Below are 15,920 nucleotides of genomic sequence, written 5' to 3' on the forward strand. Positions count from 1 at the left end.
TGTTGTTGTTGTTGTTGTTGTCGTTGTTGTTGTTGTTCTTGTTGTTTATGCCCTTTTAAATCTATTTGGGCAATGCCAGTTGGCCATGCAGCCCTGTATTTAAAACATGGAACGGTCACTTACATATTTGATATTATAATGTTCACATGTTATTGTAGATGGAGCTTATCTGGCTCAATCCGGCTGACTTCGACATGAAACCCAGCCTTGTGCCCAACAGCCTAAAATAGACCTATTGTGGCATATTAAGTTCCAGCGCGCCACTTCCATATTCACAAAATATTTTTTTTTTTCTAATACAAATGTTATCAAGACTTCACTAGTCATTAAACGCAGAGACTTCATGTGTGTTTATTTTTATATATAACTGAAGAAACTATCGACAAAAAGAAGAGAAAGAAGTTCTTTGTTGGAAAACAGTATTTCATCTTTACAAACCCATTCTGAGCTTCTTTGTTATGTTCCCACTGAATGGTAGTGCTCGCAGAGTCGCAGTCCCCCGGTCGTCACCAAAGCCCAGAGCTTATTGTCAGCCAGCACAGACACAGCCGTGTAATGCATCCTTGCTCATGAGATTCCAATTGAACTGACTTGTATGTGGGGGAAGTCTATCGAGAGGTACTTTAAGACATAATGAACACTTTATTATCGACGCCCACCGTGTAATCGCGGTGTATCTATAGGACTAGACGTCCTTTGACCCAACACCCCCACCCACCCACCCGCACCCAGCACACACACACACACACACACACACACACACACACACACACACACACACACACACACACACACACACACACACACACACACACACACACACACACACACACACACACACACACACACACACACACACACACACACACACACACACACACACACACACACACACACACACACACACACACACACACACCATATGAATGGAAACTAAATCACACACCTCCAGCCCGCTTTAGCGAGCACGGTCGTCACACTGAACAACCTCATCATGTTGCTCCGAGACTGGGCAGACGCTGCCCTTGAAAAGCACAAAAAATATGAAAAAAACACCTCTGAGGACACGGATTCGCTCGAGCTATTGTGATGCTGACTCAAGTCGGCCACACCGCGAGTGTATTCAACGCGGGCCTTTCTGCGTGTAGGGGATAATGAAGCACGCCCGCAAATTCTGTCGCTATAGCTAAGACGTGGCTTCCATTGTTATCCACCCCTCTGAAGAAAAATGATAAAACGTTCTTGATTAAATCAAGACATTCATGAGTGGATGTTGATAGCGTGGCTAGCCCTCGCATGCTATTAGCATTCCTGCTACGTCTTTCCCTATCCCGCCTCATGATGTGCTTAATGATTCTGCCGGTCATCGACAGACCCCAACGCATGCCAGCCAATGGAAACATAATCCCCAGTATTACAAGTCCTCTGATATGTAATTACACAGATGTTAGGGCTGAGATGGCTCCTGCCATCGTGTTGCCACTGCCCTTTCCCCCCCCCCCTCGTTTTGAGGCATGGACAAGCCGATACGCCTCGCTCGCTCCTCTAATTATTATTTTTTTGCTCTTCTCCCTTTTTCCACGGCCAGTCTCTGTGTCAGACTCTCTAGTCGGAGCTGTGGCCCAGGGAGTCGGTCCCTAAAGACATGACACTGGCTGTCTCGTAGGACTAGTCTGTAAATAGGCAGCGGGTGGCTGGCCCAGGTCAATCGCAAGCTCTCCAGATTCACAGCAAGGACTCGAGGAATATAAAGCTGAGACAACGCCGCCACTCAAAGTCAATCCGGTCACACAGTTTGAAAGCCTTCAGTCTGTCAGGTGTAATGCACTGGGATGAGTATAATGTATACCCTTAAGGGTGTATTACACAGCTCGATAGATGGATATAGGATGGATCTCATAATCAGAACAATCGAAACAAATAATATTATTACCAGATTCTATGTGGTAGCCTAAACAGTTTGATATCTATCCATCATCTGTCTATCTATCCATCTTAAGAAGAATGGATGGTTTGACTGACAGACAGGCAGAGAGAAGAGAGCTGTAGTGAAATTGAGAATAGTATTAGGAAGAACAGATTTCTTCTTGTATTACATGCTTTGAGCAGCCCCAGTGTCTCCAGTCACACAGGCTTTGGTAATTGTCTGTATTCAGCAGATAAAGAGGGGAAACAATGGTTTTAATGCGCTTTTTGCGGGAGCAAGTCCAACACGCAATGTTTCAGAGAAAGCCAATTGTTTCCAGAAAGGCTGAATTTAGCACCACTGAGTGACAGATCATAAGCATATCGGTCTGTGACTGACCAATATGCTTATGATCTGCCACTCAGTGGTGCTGAATCGTTCTGTGTATGAAAAATGGGCTTTTTTGATTATTTCTTATTGCTACATAAATGGGCTGCCTAAGAACATTTCTGTATTTAGTTTCAGCGTTTCCTAATTAAACTAGGCCCATTATTTCTCTGTTTAGGGACATGTCATCTCGACATAGTCCCACTCGAAGATGAACACTAGCTCTCATCTGTCTGTGTTCTTGGTGCCTTGTTGTGGGATGTCTCCTCCAAATGGTTAATTGATGTCATCTGCCCTCTAGGGACGTTTTAAGGTAAAGCAAGAGCCTTAGTTCCTCCTCATCTTGCTGCCCAGGCCTCCACACACACGACTCTCGCATCCTTAATTACACCCATAAGTCGATAGCAGTCACCTTATTGTGAGTCAAATGTAGCTCATTAACATAGCGCTCACGGTTAATCTCGTGTATCACGGAGACAGACTCGGCAATCAGGAGAAACGCCACTAGGGCCCTGACGCTCTCCACTCTGGAGAGGGTGATTGAGTCCTTGAAGGCTCCCTGGATAGACTGACATGGTAATTTATCCACTGTCTGGTGGAACATTTTAACACCGCCTACATGTAGTACTGCGGCTAAGATATAGGCTACACGTCGTCCGTGCATTTAGACGTCCTGCCAGTCCAGATGCCTCTGGCCCCCAGCGTGTGTGATGGGGTGACGGCTCAGAAACCACTAGTCCTACGCAGGGGGATTGGAGGCTCCACCGTACAGTACAGTCAACTCCTGAATCTGGAATATGTTATAATAACACGGCATCGCCCTCCGCCGGAGCATAAACATCGCAAGCCTAGAGATTAGTGCCGCCGCTGCACCGCGCGTAAAGACGATTAGAGAAGATTATTAACAAACATGTTGGATTAGACGCCGCAGCATCAGCACCAGCGACTACTTTCCCCTGACATCCCAACTGTGTCATTAAAACAGTGTTACACTTAGTAAAAAAAAAAGACAAATGTTTGCAACTGATAGCCACGCAGTGAAGGGGTTTTGCTTGATCGGCGTCCACCAATTTACAATTTACAGTATTTACCAATTTAAAGACTCCAGATAGTCCCCCCCCCCCCCCCCCCCCCCCCATCCTATCTGAAGTCTTTAAATTGGTTCAGGCTGGGGTTTGGATGTTGCCCTGCCTCACACCAGCTTATGAAACATCCTAGTAGTACCTATGGAATTATAATTAGTATTCATTCTGGGTTGCAAGGCACACCCTATAGTCGCCTGGCTGGCAGGCATTCTTTTGCAATGAATGTGCACAATTAAATGGATTTTTGACATTGTGTGTGCTTTGCTTCCCAATATGCAGTTTGCATATGAAAATGTAAAAGTCATTTCATACAAGCATGGAGCAATGAGTGCTCATGGTAGTGGTCACATTGCTTTTTAGGGGGGCTTGGTCGGCGCACTGTGGCCCCGGATTCAATCTGCTGGGTCTCAATTAACGTCAGATACACTGGCATCAGCCACAGTGCAGTACAGTGATTATGTACAAGCTGTTCAGTAAGTAGTTGATACACAGATTATGGGAACCAGCATTTTAATTAGGGGCCTTCGCGTTCTCCGTACAAGTATACAGAGTAAACCTAGTCATGCATGCGATTAATACACGCCTTGACTTTATGTTTTAGGCCAGTGTTTGACAAAAGCAGCATTTTAATTAAATCTGATAACAGCTTCGAGAAGATTCAAATTAAATCAGAACGTGTGCCTGCCGAGTTTCTATTGAACTTGATGGTTTGTCTCATTATTGATTTTGTTATTATCACAGATTATAATGAACACAATAACTCTGAGAAAGATGTGTAGTTTCACCAGCTCCAGCACTAGGACTGTAATCTTGTAGCCTTTTTTGAAAGGACCGCTGCTGCGAAGCGCCCTTCTCCACATGTGAGTGGTTCATAAGCCCCTGACTGAAGGGCCACTCTCTCAGGGAGACGCAAGAACAAAACCAAGATATTATTATTTGTTACAATATTTCAATTTCGAGGCAAATGACCTATTGTTATTATATTAGTAGTATTAGTAGTATAATAATTAGTAGTGTTGTTCACAATGAACTAAAATGTACAAGAAACAATCTTTATCGAAATACTAATGAATAACATTTTACTCTCTTCTTGGCATTCTAAAAAGGGAAAGGGACTCGAATGCAAGTATTTATTGCCATCTAGTGGTGAAATAGTTACATTTTGGTTCATGGTTTTGTTTTTCTGTGGGTGGTTTTACCTCACATCTATGTTTTACATGAATTCAAAATGTAAGTAAGAAGAGCAACCCACCGGCCAGGGAGCGGGGCTCTTTCACACTCACACAAAGGCTGTTACTATAGGCCTACGGCTGACTTCTCTAAACAATTTATTAAATAACGTTATAACAAACTCCAAGTATGTCGCCGTCAACGTATAAACACGCATGGATCCACTTAAAGGTTGGGTAGGTGATTTGCGAAACGCCAGCAGATTTTGAAAATACACAACTCAAATGGTCCTACCCCCTCTCCTTCAACGCTGACTCTGACTCCACCCATTCCAAGTACCTGGACGCGCAATCATGCACGAGCGCGAACAGAGATGCGCGAGAGCGAGCCAGGCTAGCTTAGGTTTTCGTTTAACAACATGGCACTACATTCAGCTGTAAGTTGCACCCAGTACCGCGGGAAGTAGGAGTGCTGGGGGTGCTGCAACACCCCCTGTCCGAGGCCCTGTCTTATCACAGAAAACGATCATTTCTTAAAACTCCGGCCAAAGTGGAGATTTCTGAAAACGCCGGTTATGTGTTGTCGTGTCAACGGGGAGAAACGGGATTTTAGGTTCTGAAGCGTCACATTATGCACCAGGAAATGCTTAACGTCATGTGAGCGCCCGCTGTACCGAATTGGTCCGAATATAAACACAAACCCCATTGTAAGACGACCTATATTTGGAAAAAAGATTTGAAGACCAGATCCGTTTTTTATGAATAAATAAATTGTATTCATTGAAATAATATACGAAAATAAAAAGGCATCGAATGAAACACTGCATTGCCACTAAACAGTAGTGCAAATAGGCCGTACTGATGTGTACACCAAAGACTATTCCTGACACTCCTCTGCCCCGCTGTGTTCGCTCTGGCTGTGGTCGCTCCGAACTGTTTCGGCCCGTGGCAAAGCGAGTCATCCTCGCGCTGTCCAAGGCATTTTGAGACGCAGCATTTATTTAATGCTCATATGACCTAGTGCTGAAAAAAGGTTATATGAAAAAGTGTGAGGGTAGCGGTGGTGCGCTAAACATGTTCTGTGAGCAGCTGGATGTGAACGATCGATTTTCAACTGTCCGCGCATGCACTGGTGTAATTGAGCTGCGCTGCTATACATCTTTTTTTATCAATGTAACGAGTTGCGAGTCTAGTGCAGGCTGAGGTTTTTTTCCCCCAGCACCCCCTGCTGAGAATACGTTCTCGCTGCAATGGTTGGACCAGATGTTATAAACATTAAACGGTCACATAAATCATTACTATTTTTAGAAAATGTATGTTTGTTTCATATAATTGTATTGGAAGTCATGGTTTTCACTAGGGTTGCCGCGGTGTGGACATTTTCACACCGAGTAATACACTCGTCTCCACACCGGTATTACCGAGTATAAACGGTATAAACTTTGAAACTAGGTCAACCGCCACACAAGCATCGGTTTTTAGACCCTTCTCGTCCTTCAGTTGCCGCCAACGTTCGAAAGCAGCGCCTAGGATTATTCTTGATTTCAGTTTTTCTCTTTCAGCGTTTTTATTATCAATTACTCTCTGAAAAAGAGTTTTCCTTCTCTTTGCTGGTGGTGGTGGTGGTGGTGGTGGGGATGGTGGCGTCTTGTCTGCCATGGAAATTGTCTTCTACTGCTAGGTCCAAATGTGGATTAACTAGTTCCAGTAGCTACCGCAGGATAACAACAAACAGGAGCTTGCTCTGGGTCACGAGCTCTGGGTCACGAGTACTGCACGAAGGGGTCGCGCGCGGGGCGCGGGGGAGGGGGAGTGCAGTACGACCGTTTGATTGACGTACTTACTGTCCAATGCAACTCGGTGGCAATGGAAATGATTGGCTGGAGTTTTTCGAGCCCTGCCCGTTCCACAGATGATTGACTTGTTTAATTTTCATGTCAGTACTTCTAACTCAGTGGCTGTAAGCGGGTTATGATAAGGATTTCAAGTAATTTTGCAAAAATGGCCAAAAAAGCAAATCACCTATACAACCTTTAAGTTACCCTTCCAGCGTAAAGATTCGGGATGTATCCTTTATTCAGTGCTTTCGCTTATGAAATGTGTTTTTACAGTCGAAAAGGACAAGACACACAGAAAACATAACGGAGACAAACAAGAAGAAACAGGAATCAAGATGTATAATTTAGAGTGTGCTGGGGCGATGCTGGCCGAGGGCAGTTCTCTCCAAAGAAAGCGGTCCCTCTAACAGAATAGCGCTGACAACCTGTGGCAGGGTGGGAGGATGGGAGCAGTATGGTGAGGCTTGGGTAGGGTGAAGAACAATGGTGAGTGCTTTGGGGGGAGATGGTGGAACATTTTAAAAGTGACACGAACAGGAATGGTAGACCTTCCAGTTTACCCAGGGCTACTGAATGAAAGCTGGATTTGTTCATCCACATATGGTTTATGACATTACGATAGCAGAAGCCAACATATTAGCTTACGATTTTCATGCATAATGTATCACCCTTGGGGAAGGCCAATATTGAAACATTTCTATTAAAATGCACGTATTATCTATTTTTTTCTTTTTGTAGAAATGCAATCAATATGTTCTTAGAGAAGCTATGTAGGCCTATATGCATGGGATGAGAGTGAATGATAGCAGAATGCATGCAGGCCTATACCAGATAATGGATAGAGTGATGTTAATTGGGAGGCTGCTCATTACTAAAGCCGATTCATGTGGTCAAATTAAATTGACTTATCACAATCAAAGGTATCCTAATGTGTGCAAGCACAGTTAGGCTGATCGATCAACCTGAAAGGTATGATACAGGCCCCACACCCGGCAGTGCCCATACTCACCAGCAGGTGGCGGTATAAGCGGATCATCGCATTGTGTTGTTACTGCGGCGAGCAGAAAAAGAAAGGTGATGTTCGTTACGAAAGAAACCTGCAAGCGCACTGGACCAATACCATACAACCATGGTTGTGGTGTTGCTGAATGAGTTCTTCGTTCGTACAACACACCGTACATTGGCATTTCTTGAATTTACTTTAGGTTTAAGTTGGCTGATTGATTGAGCGTTTATACCCTGAATAACACTTGTGTAACCACTGAAATGTGTTATAACTGACTTGTGTAAGCTTCGCTTTGTCATTGATGTTAACCGCCTCATCTCGCCAGACGTTGGTCGTTTAAGATTCGGTTCAATATGTTTCATATGCTTCCCAAAGTACGGATGCCAATGACATTGGCATTAGCCAGAGGATTTCCTTCCTTGGCGAGCTGCAGATCTCTCTGCCGCCATCAGAATCGGACCTTCTCAACACAACAATCACTTGTCAGGGTAAAAAATACTGGTTTACAACACACTTGTGTTATTTACCCCCTTACTGAATCACAATGGGGTAAATAAATAAGGCAGTGTAATGATTATAATTGCGTATAATTAATGTATAATGATTATAATTGAGTATAATCATTTATTCAAACCAATTGCAGGTGTTGTACGATGGACTTTGTCCCATTTGTGTGACAGAGATACGGTTCCTCCAGTATTATCAGAGAAACAAAGCAGAAAAAGTCACATTTGTTGACATCTCACTTCCTGGTTATGACGGAGGTGAGTTCGCAGGGGTCAGCTACGACGCGGCCATGGATGAGATGCACGTGATTGATGAAAGGGACCAGGTGAGCATCTTCTAATTCATAGTGCTAGCAATGCATTTGATGTGTGTATGTACTATGTAGACACTGTACTGCATGCATTTACATAATTCTAAATTATAATCACAACATCAAACACAGTTAATGTAACACATTTTCTATTTCTGTTCACTCTGTCAGAAGAGCTGGAGAGCATACTGTCTTTGCAGCAGAGCTTCTAATTGGTGTAGTCAGGGGAAATGATGTTGTATATACTTACCATTACCTTCCTGTGAACTCTGCAGGTACACCGTGGGATCCCAGCGTTCTCAGTCATGTACGGCGCCGTCGGCCTGGGCTGGTTGGGGCGCTTCATGATGTGGGCCCCTTTGAGGCCCTGGATGGACAAAAGCTACGCCATCTTTGCCAGGAATCGCCTGAAGTGGACTGGACGTGGGGATGAGTGCCGTACCGGAAGCTGTGCAAAAAAAACACGTTGATCGTTTGGATGGCAGTTCGACTATTTATGGGATGGATTACAAAACTGCTGGGCATCTGCCACTAGATGACAATGAAGGTTGGAAAACAAGCTGTCGCAATAAAATGCTAGCAAAGTGATGAAATGTGTTTTTGAAGGAATGCATTTTCAAGAATGACAACATTTGAAGGCCTGATGTTGATTATACTGTGGCATTACCTTGGCCAACACAGAATGGAATCAACAACGTCAAATCGCACCTTTGTATGGTTTGTGCAATAAAAACGTCAGTAATGCTGTAACACGAGTGACATTATATTTTCTGTCATCATGTGTGACTGTGCTGGGCAGAAGCCAGACCCAGGAGGGATCAAAGAGGAGGTCCGTCTCCGCTACAACAGTGTTATCAGCCAGACACCAGTGGCTGATACAGGTAGTACAAACTAGTACGCATGTGAGTGACTGTACCCAACGCTTACGCAATAGCTCTGTTGCATACACGGTAGAGTGGGCCACACCCCTTTCAACTCATGTGGACATTCTTGTGTTGAACTGACCTAAGATCTATAAAATAAGATGCTGGTGAAAGATAGTTTCTTAGAGACATTGGAGTAGAAGGGGATTAATAGAGGGAATCAAACATTGTTGACAAGAAACTCAAGTGTGGCTCTTCCAGGCTTGTCCCTGTCCTGTAACCTTCATGTGAGAGGGACTGTGCTGGTGTCCTCTGACGCCTGCTCTGGGCCTCCTGGCTTTCAAGATCCACAACTTGTTGTCTTCCCTAATATTAGCCTTGTGCTCTTGTGCTGTACAGTCAGTCGCAATGGCACATGACCTTAAGCTTTTGTTTCCTTGCACGGCATTGGTCAGCCAGCAGGGCTGAGGTGTCCACCCCTAAGCCAGTTTAGCCAATTAGATTAGAGCTCCTCTATGTATAGCAGGAATAGCAAAACACTCTAGTGTCAACATGCTAGCTACTTTTGTGGAATTGTGTACAAGACTTTAAAGCACAGCAAACTGGCTAAATGGAAGAATGAACAATCATGATTGGTGCAATAGAATAAGGTATGTTTTGGGCTTGAAGTAGATAATGATTTTATTTCCATATTATTGAATCTGTAAGCCACCAAGCTGTTGACCTTGATCACATTAATGTAAATCCTGTTTCAATGTATGGTTTCTGCAGCCTTGCCACTATTTAACTTTATTTTCTTTATTTTCTGAAATTATTATTAAGTTATTAATTATTTAACTTTGTAAATCAGTAAATCATTTTATAGCCATGATTTACTATTATGATTGTTAACTAGAATAACTAGGGTGAAGCTCTTTCCATTCACCAACAACAAACAAACGTGTATACCTTTGGCAGAGGTACTGGACCGCTTATTATTTTGAGGTATTATTTTGAGGTTTAGAATTGAGATGCCGCGTGTGTCTTTACAGTTTTTTACACTCCAAAGCACGGATAAATCCACAGCCAATATTCAACCATGACTATACTTACCTTTTGCTGGTTTGGGTAGAGCATGATCAATCCCCCTTGGACCCAGGCCTTATCCATTTCTTTACCTTAGCTGGGAGAGATTTCAATATGTGTCTCAATTCAGGTCATTAAATTAATGATACCCCACTTTGTTGAGGATGCGGTCCACCGATTACTTTGTACATTGAATAATTTTCTCCACATTACCATGTTTATTTCATAATACGACAAGAATGTTAATACCATACAATTGTTTGTTATTCCAGGATACCAGAGGACTCTGGTACACGTCTAGTATATATAATTAGACTGCAAATTTCCACATTTCCCTTTAAATCCAGAGATGGGACGCTACCTTTGCACCAACCTCTTCAGTGCAGGGACGCTACCATCGTACTGTAGGCTAAGGTTCCTCATTGGCTTCCTCAGAGGCCTTCCCCGCTATGCCAGGCCACCCTTCTGCTCTGACCTCAGTCTCAACCCTACCCAGCTCGACAGCCTCCAGCGCCACAGCTTCACACAAAGAGCTAGACGCAGAAATGCCAAGATAAGCGGGCGCTGCATACTGCGGTCTACCTCCGACCACTTGGCCAGGAATAGCATCAGGGAGGTGAGATACCTCCAGGCCGTTGGGTTCTGCTCATCCTCCAACCGGAGTGACTTTAAGGCCAGCCCTCCCATCGGAATCATACAGGAGTCTCCGACGGGTTTCCAATGGAGTGCCCTGGGAGCTCGTCTGGGCCACTCTTTTAATAGGCTGTCACGACACATCAATGTTTATTTCCAGAAGAAAGACACACATCCTGTTCCTCTTGCAGAAAACGCCAGTCTTCTGTTAGCCGCTCCACAATATGTGAGCAGGTTACGAAAACGTAATCAAAGTCAGAAGGCGGTCAGAGATAGGGTAGTTTTTCAGGAAAAGGACACGGCACTGGAACTCAAGCGTGAAGACAAGGACAGGTCCTCTAAAACTCCACCCGAAGAAGAAGCATCGCCTGCCAAACATTCTGGGGTGCAACTATTTCACCCAAGCTCTCTGGCAACGAGATTCGGAGAGAACTACATTCATGTTGCAAATCACGTCAACACATTTTTCTCCAGAATTGGTTCATCAGATTTAACGATTCAGAATGACTTGGAAAATGTGCACTCCAATATAGTTTCAACCAGGAGGCAAAGAAAGAGTAATACAACAGCAGAACAGAAGCCTAGAGGGCAAATAGATGCTGAGCCAGATAAAGGCAACACCTCCAGCAACATAGCAGAAGCCTACCTTCTGTTTGCAAGCCACATCAACAGATATTTTGGTGCCAAAGTGGAAGATAATGCTTCTAAAGATCAATTCCTTGGAGACAAACCCAGGCAGACAGTAGACAGCAGTCAAAAGGATCCTTCAGAACTATCTACCTCTGAAACTCAAATTAACTCCTCACAATTGCATCAGGAAAAACACTCCAATTCTAAAAGTGAAGGGCTTTTCCACTCCAGCACCAACACAACCCATTTTGGGGAGAGCTACCTGCAAATGGCTAACCACGTGAATGAGTATTTCAATGGACCCAAAACCTTAGAAGAAGATGACGGAGCTGATGCTTTAAGTTACTTAAGAGCGCTTGAATCCCAAGTGTACTTATCCCAGAAACCAAAGGTGGTGTCTTTTGTGGACTGCTTTCTTCAACCCACAAGTGCCATCCCCAGCCTGCTTGGTGGCTATCTCAGAGCATTTCCCTGGGCCCAGAGCAGTCCCTCCACACAGACACCAGCACCACCACAGGCCGTCTTCAAAAGAAAGGTGGGTGGAACAAATCGTTCAATCATAATACGCACAAAATGACAGTACGACATTCATCTCAACATTTTATGTTATGCCAAAAATGTGTTCAGTAAAAATCCAGAGGAACAGGGTAAACTTTAATATTTCACTATATCATATATTCAATATGTCTTAAAAAATTCACGAGCAGTTGATCATAACGAGAAAGCCTACAAAGTCATGAAAGTTAGCTCCAGCTGTTGGCAAACTATGCTCTGTATTCTCAGGCTGGGTTGAGTAGGAACGAGGCTGAGGAGATGACCTACACATGGATCGGTCATCTAGAGCAGCGCTTGTCTCCGGACGATCTCAGAACCTGTATCGAGACCCTCAACCAACACCTGGTCCGCTACCCATCATGCAAAGCGGTCGTGTGGCAGGTAGGATATACAGAAGACGAAATATAGAAATATAGAACTATGAAAAAATAGACCCAAATCAAGTAAATGTAACTAATAAGTCATGTCATTCCAGCAAAAGACAGCGGTTAAAATGTTGAAACAGCGACGTGCTCATAGAGATCACCAGGAACTTCAGGATGCCATCAGAGAAACCTTGGCTCTGATTGGCTACGTGGACCCAGTCAAAGGCCGTGGAATAAGGGTGCTCTCCATTGACGGTGGCGGTACAAGGTAACTACATGTCCTACCAAATATATCTGTCCGTCTGTCTCTCACTGCTGGTGTAGCGGTCCGTGAGCTAGCTAGCCTGCGGGCTTCCTGGCGGCTCATGTTAACGCTATGCCCTCCGGCCTCCGCAGAGGTCTGGTGCCTCTGCAGCTGTTAAAACTGCTGGAGGCGGAGACAGGAAGACCCATCCACCAGCTCTTTGATTACATCTGCGGAGTAAGCACAGGTGTGTCAAGACGTTGTGTAGGAGGAGGAGACTCCACCAGTCTGAACAATAATCAGCCATCCAAAAAAAATAAGATGCATGTATACAATTTCAATGTAAGCCTCCTCTCACACCACTGCATGCTTTCTCCTTCTCTCTCTCTCTGTCGCCCCGCTGCAACACCACAGGGGCTGTCCTGGCCTTCATGCTCGGCCTGGCCCGCTTCTCCTTGGAGGAGTGTGAGGACATGTACAGACGCTTCGGCTCCGACGTGTTCCGGCAGAACCCCCTGGTGGGAACGGTGAAGATGGGCTGGAGCCACTCCTATTACAACACAGAGACCTGGGAGAAGATACTGCGGTAGAGACACGGGTTTTATGAGGCTGTTACTCAATACATTGGGGGGCACCTAGTGCTCTCTGGAAGGCTGCAATAACACTTTATCGGTTTGGCTTCTTTCAGGGAGAGGATGGGTGAAGAAATACTAATCAGGACATCCCGAGATGTGCTGAGTCCGAAGGTAAAAAACAAAGTCAAAACTATTGTTAAATTTCGACATAAAAACTTGTAGAACTAGTATTACTGATGATATACTGATGCTTTGTAAGATATAAAGATTTGGATTGTCCAACATGGACCTCGAGTGATGATGAGTTAAAGTACACAGATGTTAGCTGTTGTACACTGTAGCGGTACATATTGAGAACGTCCCACATGTAACTGACGTTGGGTTGCTCCCTGTCCAGGTTTCTGCGGTCAGCGCCGTGGTGAACTGGGGCACCAGTCCCAAGGCCTTTGTTTTCCGTAACTACAACCACAGGCCGGGCTCTCTGAGCCGCTACGCAGGCAGCTCCGTCTACCCGATGTGGGAGGCAGTGCGGGCCTCGTCGGCGGCCCCCGGCTACTTCGAGGAGTTCACGCTGCAGAGCGACATCCATCAGGTAAGCTAGGTGATGCTAATCACAGACCCCTGTGGTGTCACTATCACTGTCAGCACACTAGCTGTTTCAGGGCTCGCCTGTCACACAGCTCAGGAGGTAGAGCGGGTTGGCTGGTAACCGCAAGATTGCAAGTTCGATCACCGGCTCCTCATAGTGTCGAGGTGTCCCTGAGCAAGGCACCTAACCCTTACTGCTCTCAACGAGCCGGCTGTCGCCTTGCACGGTCGACGCTGCCGTCGGTGTGTGAATATATAAATATGTGTAATAATAATATGTGTGTGTATAAATGGGTGAATGTTGAATATTGTAAAGCACTTTTTGGCGGCCACTGGTTACAAAAAAGTTGTATATAAATGCAGTCCATTTACTATTAACATGTAAACATTGGTTTTGAAGACTTTTTTTATAGAGACTCTAATGTAAAGGATACAACTGTGTATATATATACGGTACATCCGTGGTTGCAGGACGGAGGAATCATCCTGAACAACCCGTGTGCGCTGGCTGTGCACGAGAGCCGCCTGCTGTGGCCCAGGCAGCCCTTTCAGTGTGTTCTGTCTCTGGGCACCGGCCGCTACGACACGGTGAAGAGAGGCCCCACCACCACCACCAGCTGGAGGGCCAAAATCAGCAACCTCATATGCAGCGCCACGGACACAGAGGGGGTCCACACGCTGCTGGACGACCTGCTGGCCCCCGACGTCTACTTCCGCTTCAACCCCATGCTGAGAGCCGAGGTCTCTCTGGATGAGAGCCGGCCGGGGGTCCTGGACAACCTGCGCAGGGACACCCACGTGTACCTGGACAGAAACCGCCTAAAGCTGGCCAGGCTGTGTCTGGTTCTGGGGGCGGAGCGGTCGGCCGCGAGCCACACCAAGGACTGGGTCTATGAGCGGGCCTGGGAGGCCAAGCAGAGATGGGTATGAGGTGTGGCAGAGGGGGTTGAATGGAGGAGGTGAATGCACACAGACACACACACACACACACACACACACACACACACACACACACACACACACACACACACACACACACACACACACACACACACACACACACACACACACACACACACACACTCACACACAGGAAGGATTGCATCCTCAATGTGTCAGATTAGCAATGTGTTTTTAAGGATCTGTTTTAGCATGCATAGCATGCACAGAAAAAGCTTGATGTGAATGTAAACGAATTGAATGCACCTTTGGTTGAACAATTCTGTACAGTTAAATTTTATGAAATTGGTATGCTAATGGTTGACCTTTCCACGTGGCGCACAATACCAACGTACACGATTTATTCTTGTGAATCAAAGCACTTGACATTTTTAATGTACTGTATGTCGACATTGGCACTTCACGATCTCAATGAGACAATAGTATTTCACTCCAATGGGTGAATAATGTATACAATGTATAACTGGCTTGTGAAAAGTATTGTAATAAAATTTATTTTGGAAAATATTACATTGATGGTTATCACCCATGTAATTCATCCTTACTTCATTATCACATTATTAATGGGATCAACTTGAAGTATTATTGAATGTACAACTTGACGCTATTAATACCTGCACGTCCAAAACCAAGTGATTCATTCTGGCTATGGGTATGCAGGAAATACTTAATCTGTTAGGTAGTAGAAAATCCTATGTAGCATTAACCCAGAGCCACTTGAATGTGAGGGGTTAATTTCTCTATAAATCTGCTCCCTCTCCGTCAACAATAGAGAGGCTTTGTCTGAAACAGAAAGGCCTTGTGTGAGAGAGAGCTTGTGGTTGTGCCAGCCAGAGCGAAGACACAAGGACAGTAACTACTGGCCACCCACACACACATGCGCGCACAAACACACACGCACACACCTTCAGTCCATTGACAAATAACCCCAGTGATAAACACAACATACTTTCATTTCATTAAAACCAATACTGATTACAGAAATCGGTTGAATATCAGGTCCAGCAAACATATGATAATCTTAATTATGTCTTCATTTATCGGACCAATCTAGTTGAATCTAGCATCACAATGGAGATGACGTGATGCTAACGTGTGGATTTCTCAAAGGATTTATTCTGTGACCCCGGAGGCAGCGGTTAGCGCTCGTGTGACCAGAGCGTGTGATGACTGTGCTGACGTCGCACATGGCGGGGGGCTGGGACGGGAGGAGGGGGGGGACGGGGGACGGGGG

General features: G+C 45.1%; 1 protein-coding gene across 4 annotated transcripts; it reads left to right on the plus strand.

Moving 5' to 3' along the window:
* Window positions 1-9,553: 9,553 nt before the first annotated feature.
* LOC115547996 (calcium-independent phospholipase A2-gamma) lies at window positions 9,554-15,196 on the plus strand. 4 transcript variants are annotated; one of them, XM_030362564.1, is made up of 10 exons: window positions 9,563-9,721; window positions 10,409-11,934; window positions 12,183-12,335; window positions 12,430-12,587; window positions 12,716-12,810; window positions 12,978-13,149; window positions 13,252-13,309; window positions 13,536-13,730; window positions 14,198-14,699; window positions 14,784-15,196. In XM_030362564.1, the coding sequence occupies exons 2-9, from the start codon at window positions 10,486-10,488 to the stop codon at window positions 14,654-14,656; spliced, it is 2,739 nt and encodes a 912-aa protein (XP_030218424.1). In that variant the 5' UTR covers window positions 9,563-9,721; window positions 10,409-10,485; the 3' UTR covers window positions 14,657-14,699; window positions 14,784-15,196. The 4 variants fall into 4 exon arrangements, with proteins under 4 accessions (XP_030218430.1, XP_030218424.1, XP_030218415.1 ...); XM_030362570.1 differs by lacking the exon at window positions 14,784-15,196 and having other exon boundaries at window positions 9,554-9,721; window positions 10,484-11,934; window positions 14,198-14,772; XM_030362555.1 differs by lacking the exon at window positions 14,784-15,196 and having other exon boundaries at window positions 14,198-14,771.
* Window positions 15,197-15,920: the final 724 nt, after the last annotated feature.

This window comes from Gadus morhua, chromosome 1, assembly GCF_902167405.1.
Source record: "Gadus morhua chromosome 1, gadMor3.0, whole genome shotgun sequence".
In the NCBI taxonomy this organism is placed as follows: domain Eukaryota; kingdom Metazoa; phylum Chordata; class Actinopteri; order Gadiformes; family Gadidae; genus Gadus; species Gadus morhua.

What these genes read in the sequence shown, in the direction of transcription:
- LOC115547996 (XM_030362570.1), top strand. Translation starts at nt 10,486, where the DNA reads ATGGGACGCTACCTTTGCACCAACCTCTTCAGTGCAGGGACGCTACCA. An exon ending in AGGCCGTCTTCAAAAGAAAG is followed by an intron (nt 11,935 to 12,182) that starts GTGGGTGGAACA and finishes CTGTATTCTCAG; the next exon opens with GCTGGGTTGAGTAGGAACGA. An exon ending in GAGATGTGCTGAGTCCGAAG is followed by an intron (nt 13,310 to 13,535) that starts GTAAAAAACAAA and finishes CTCCCTGTCCAG; the next exon opens with GTTTCTGCGGTCAGCGCCGT.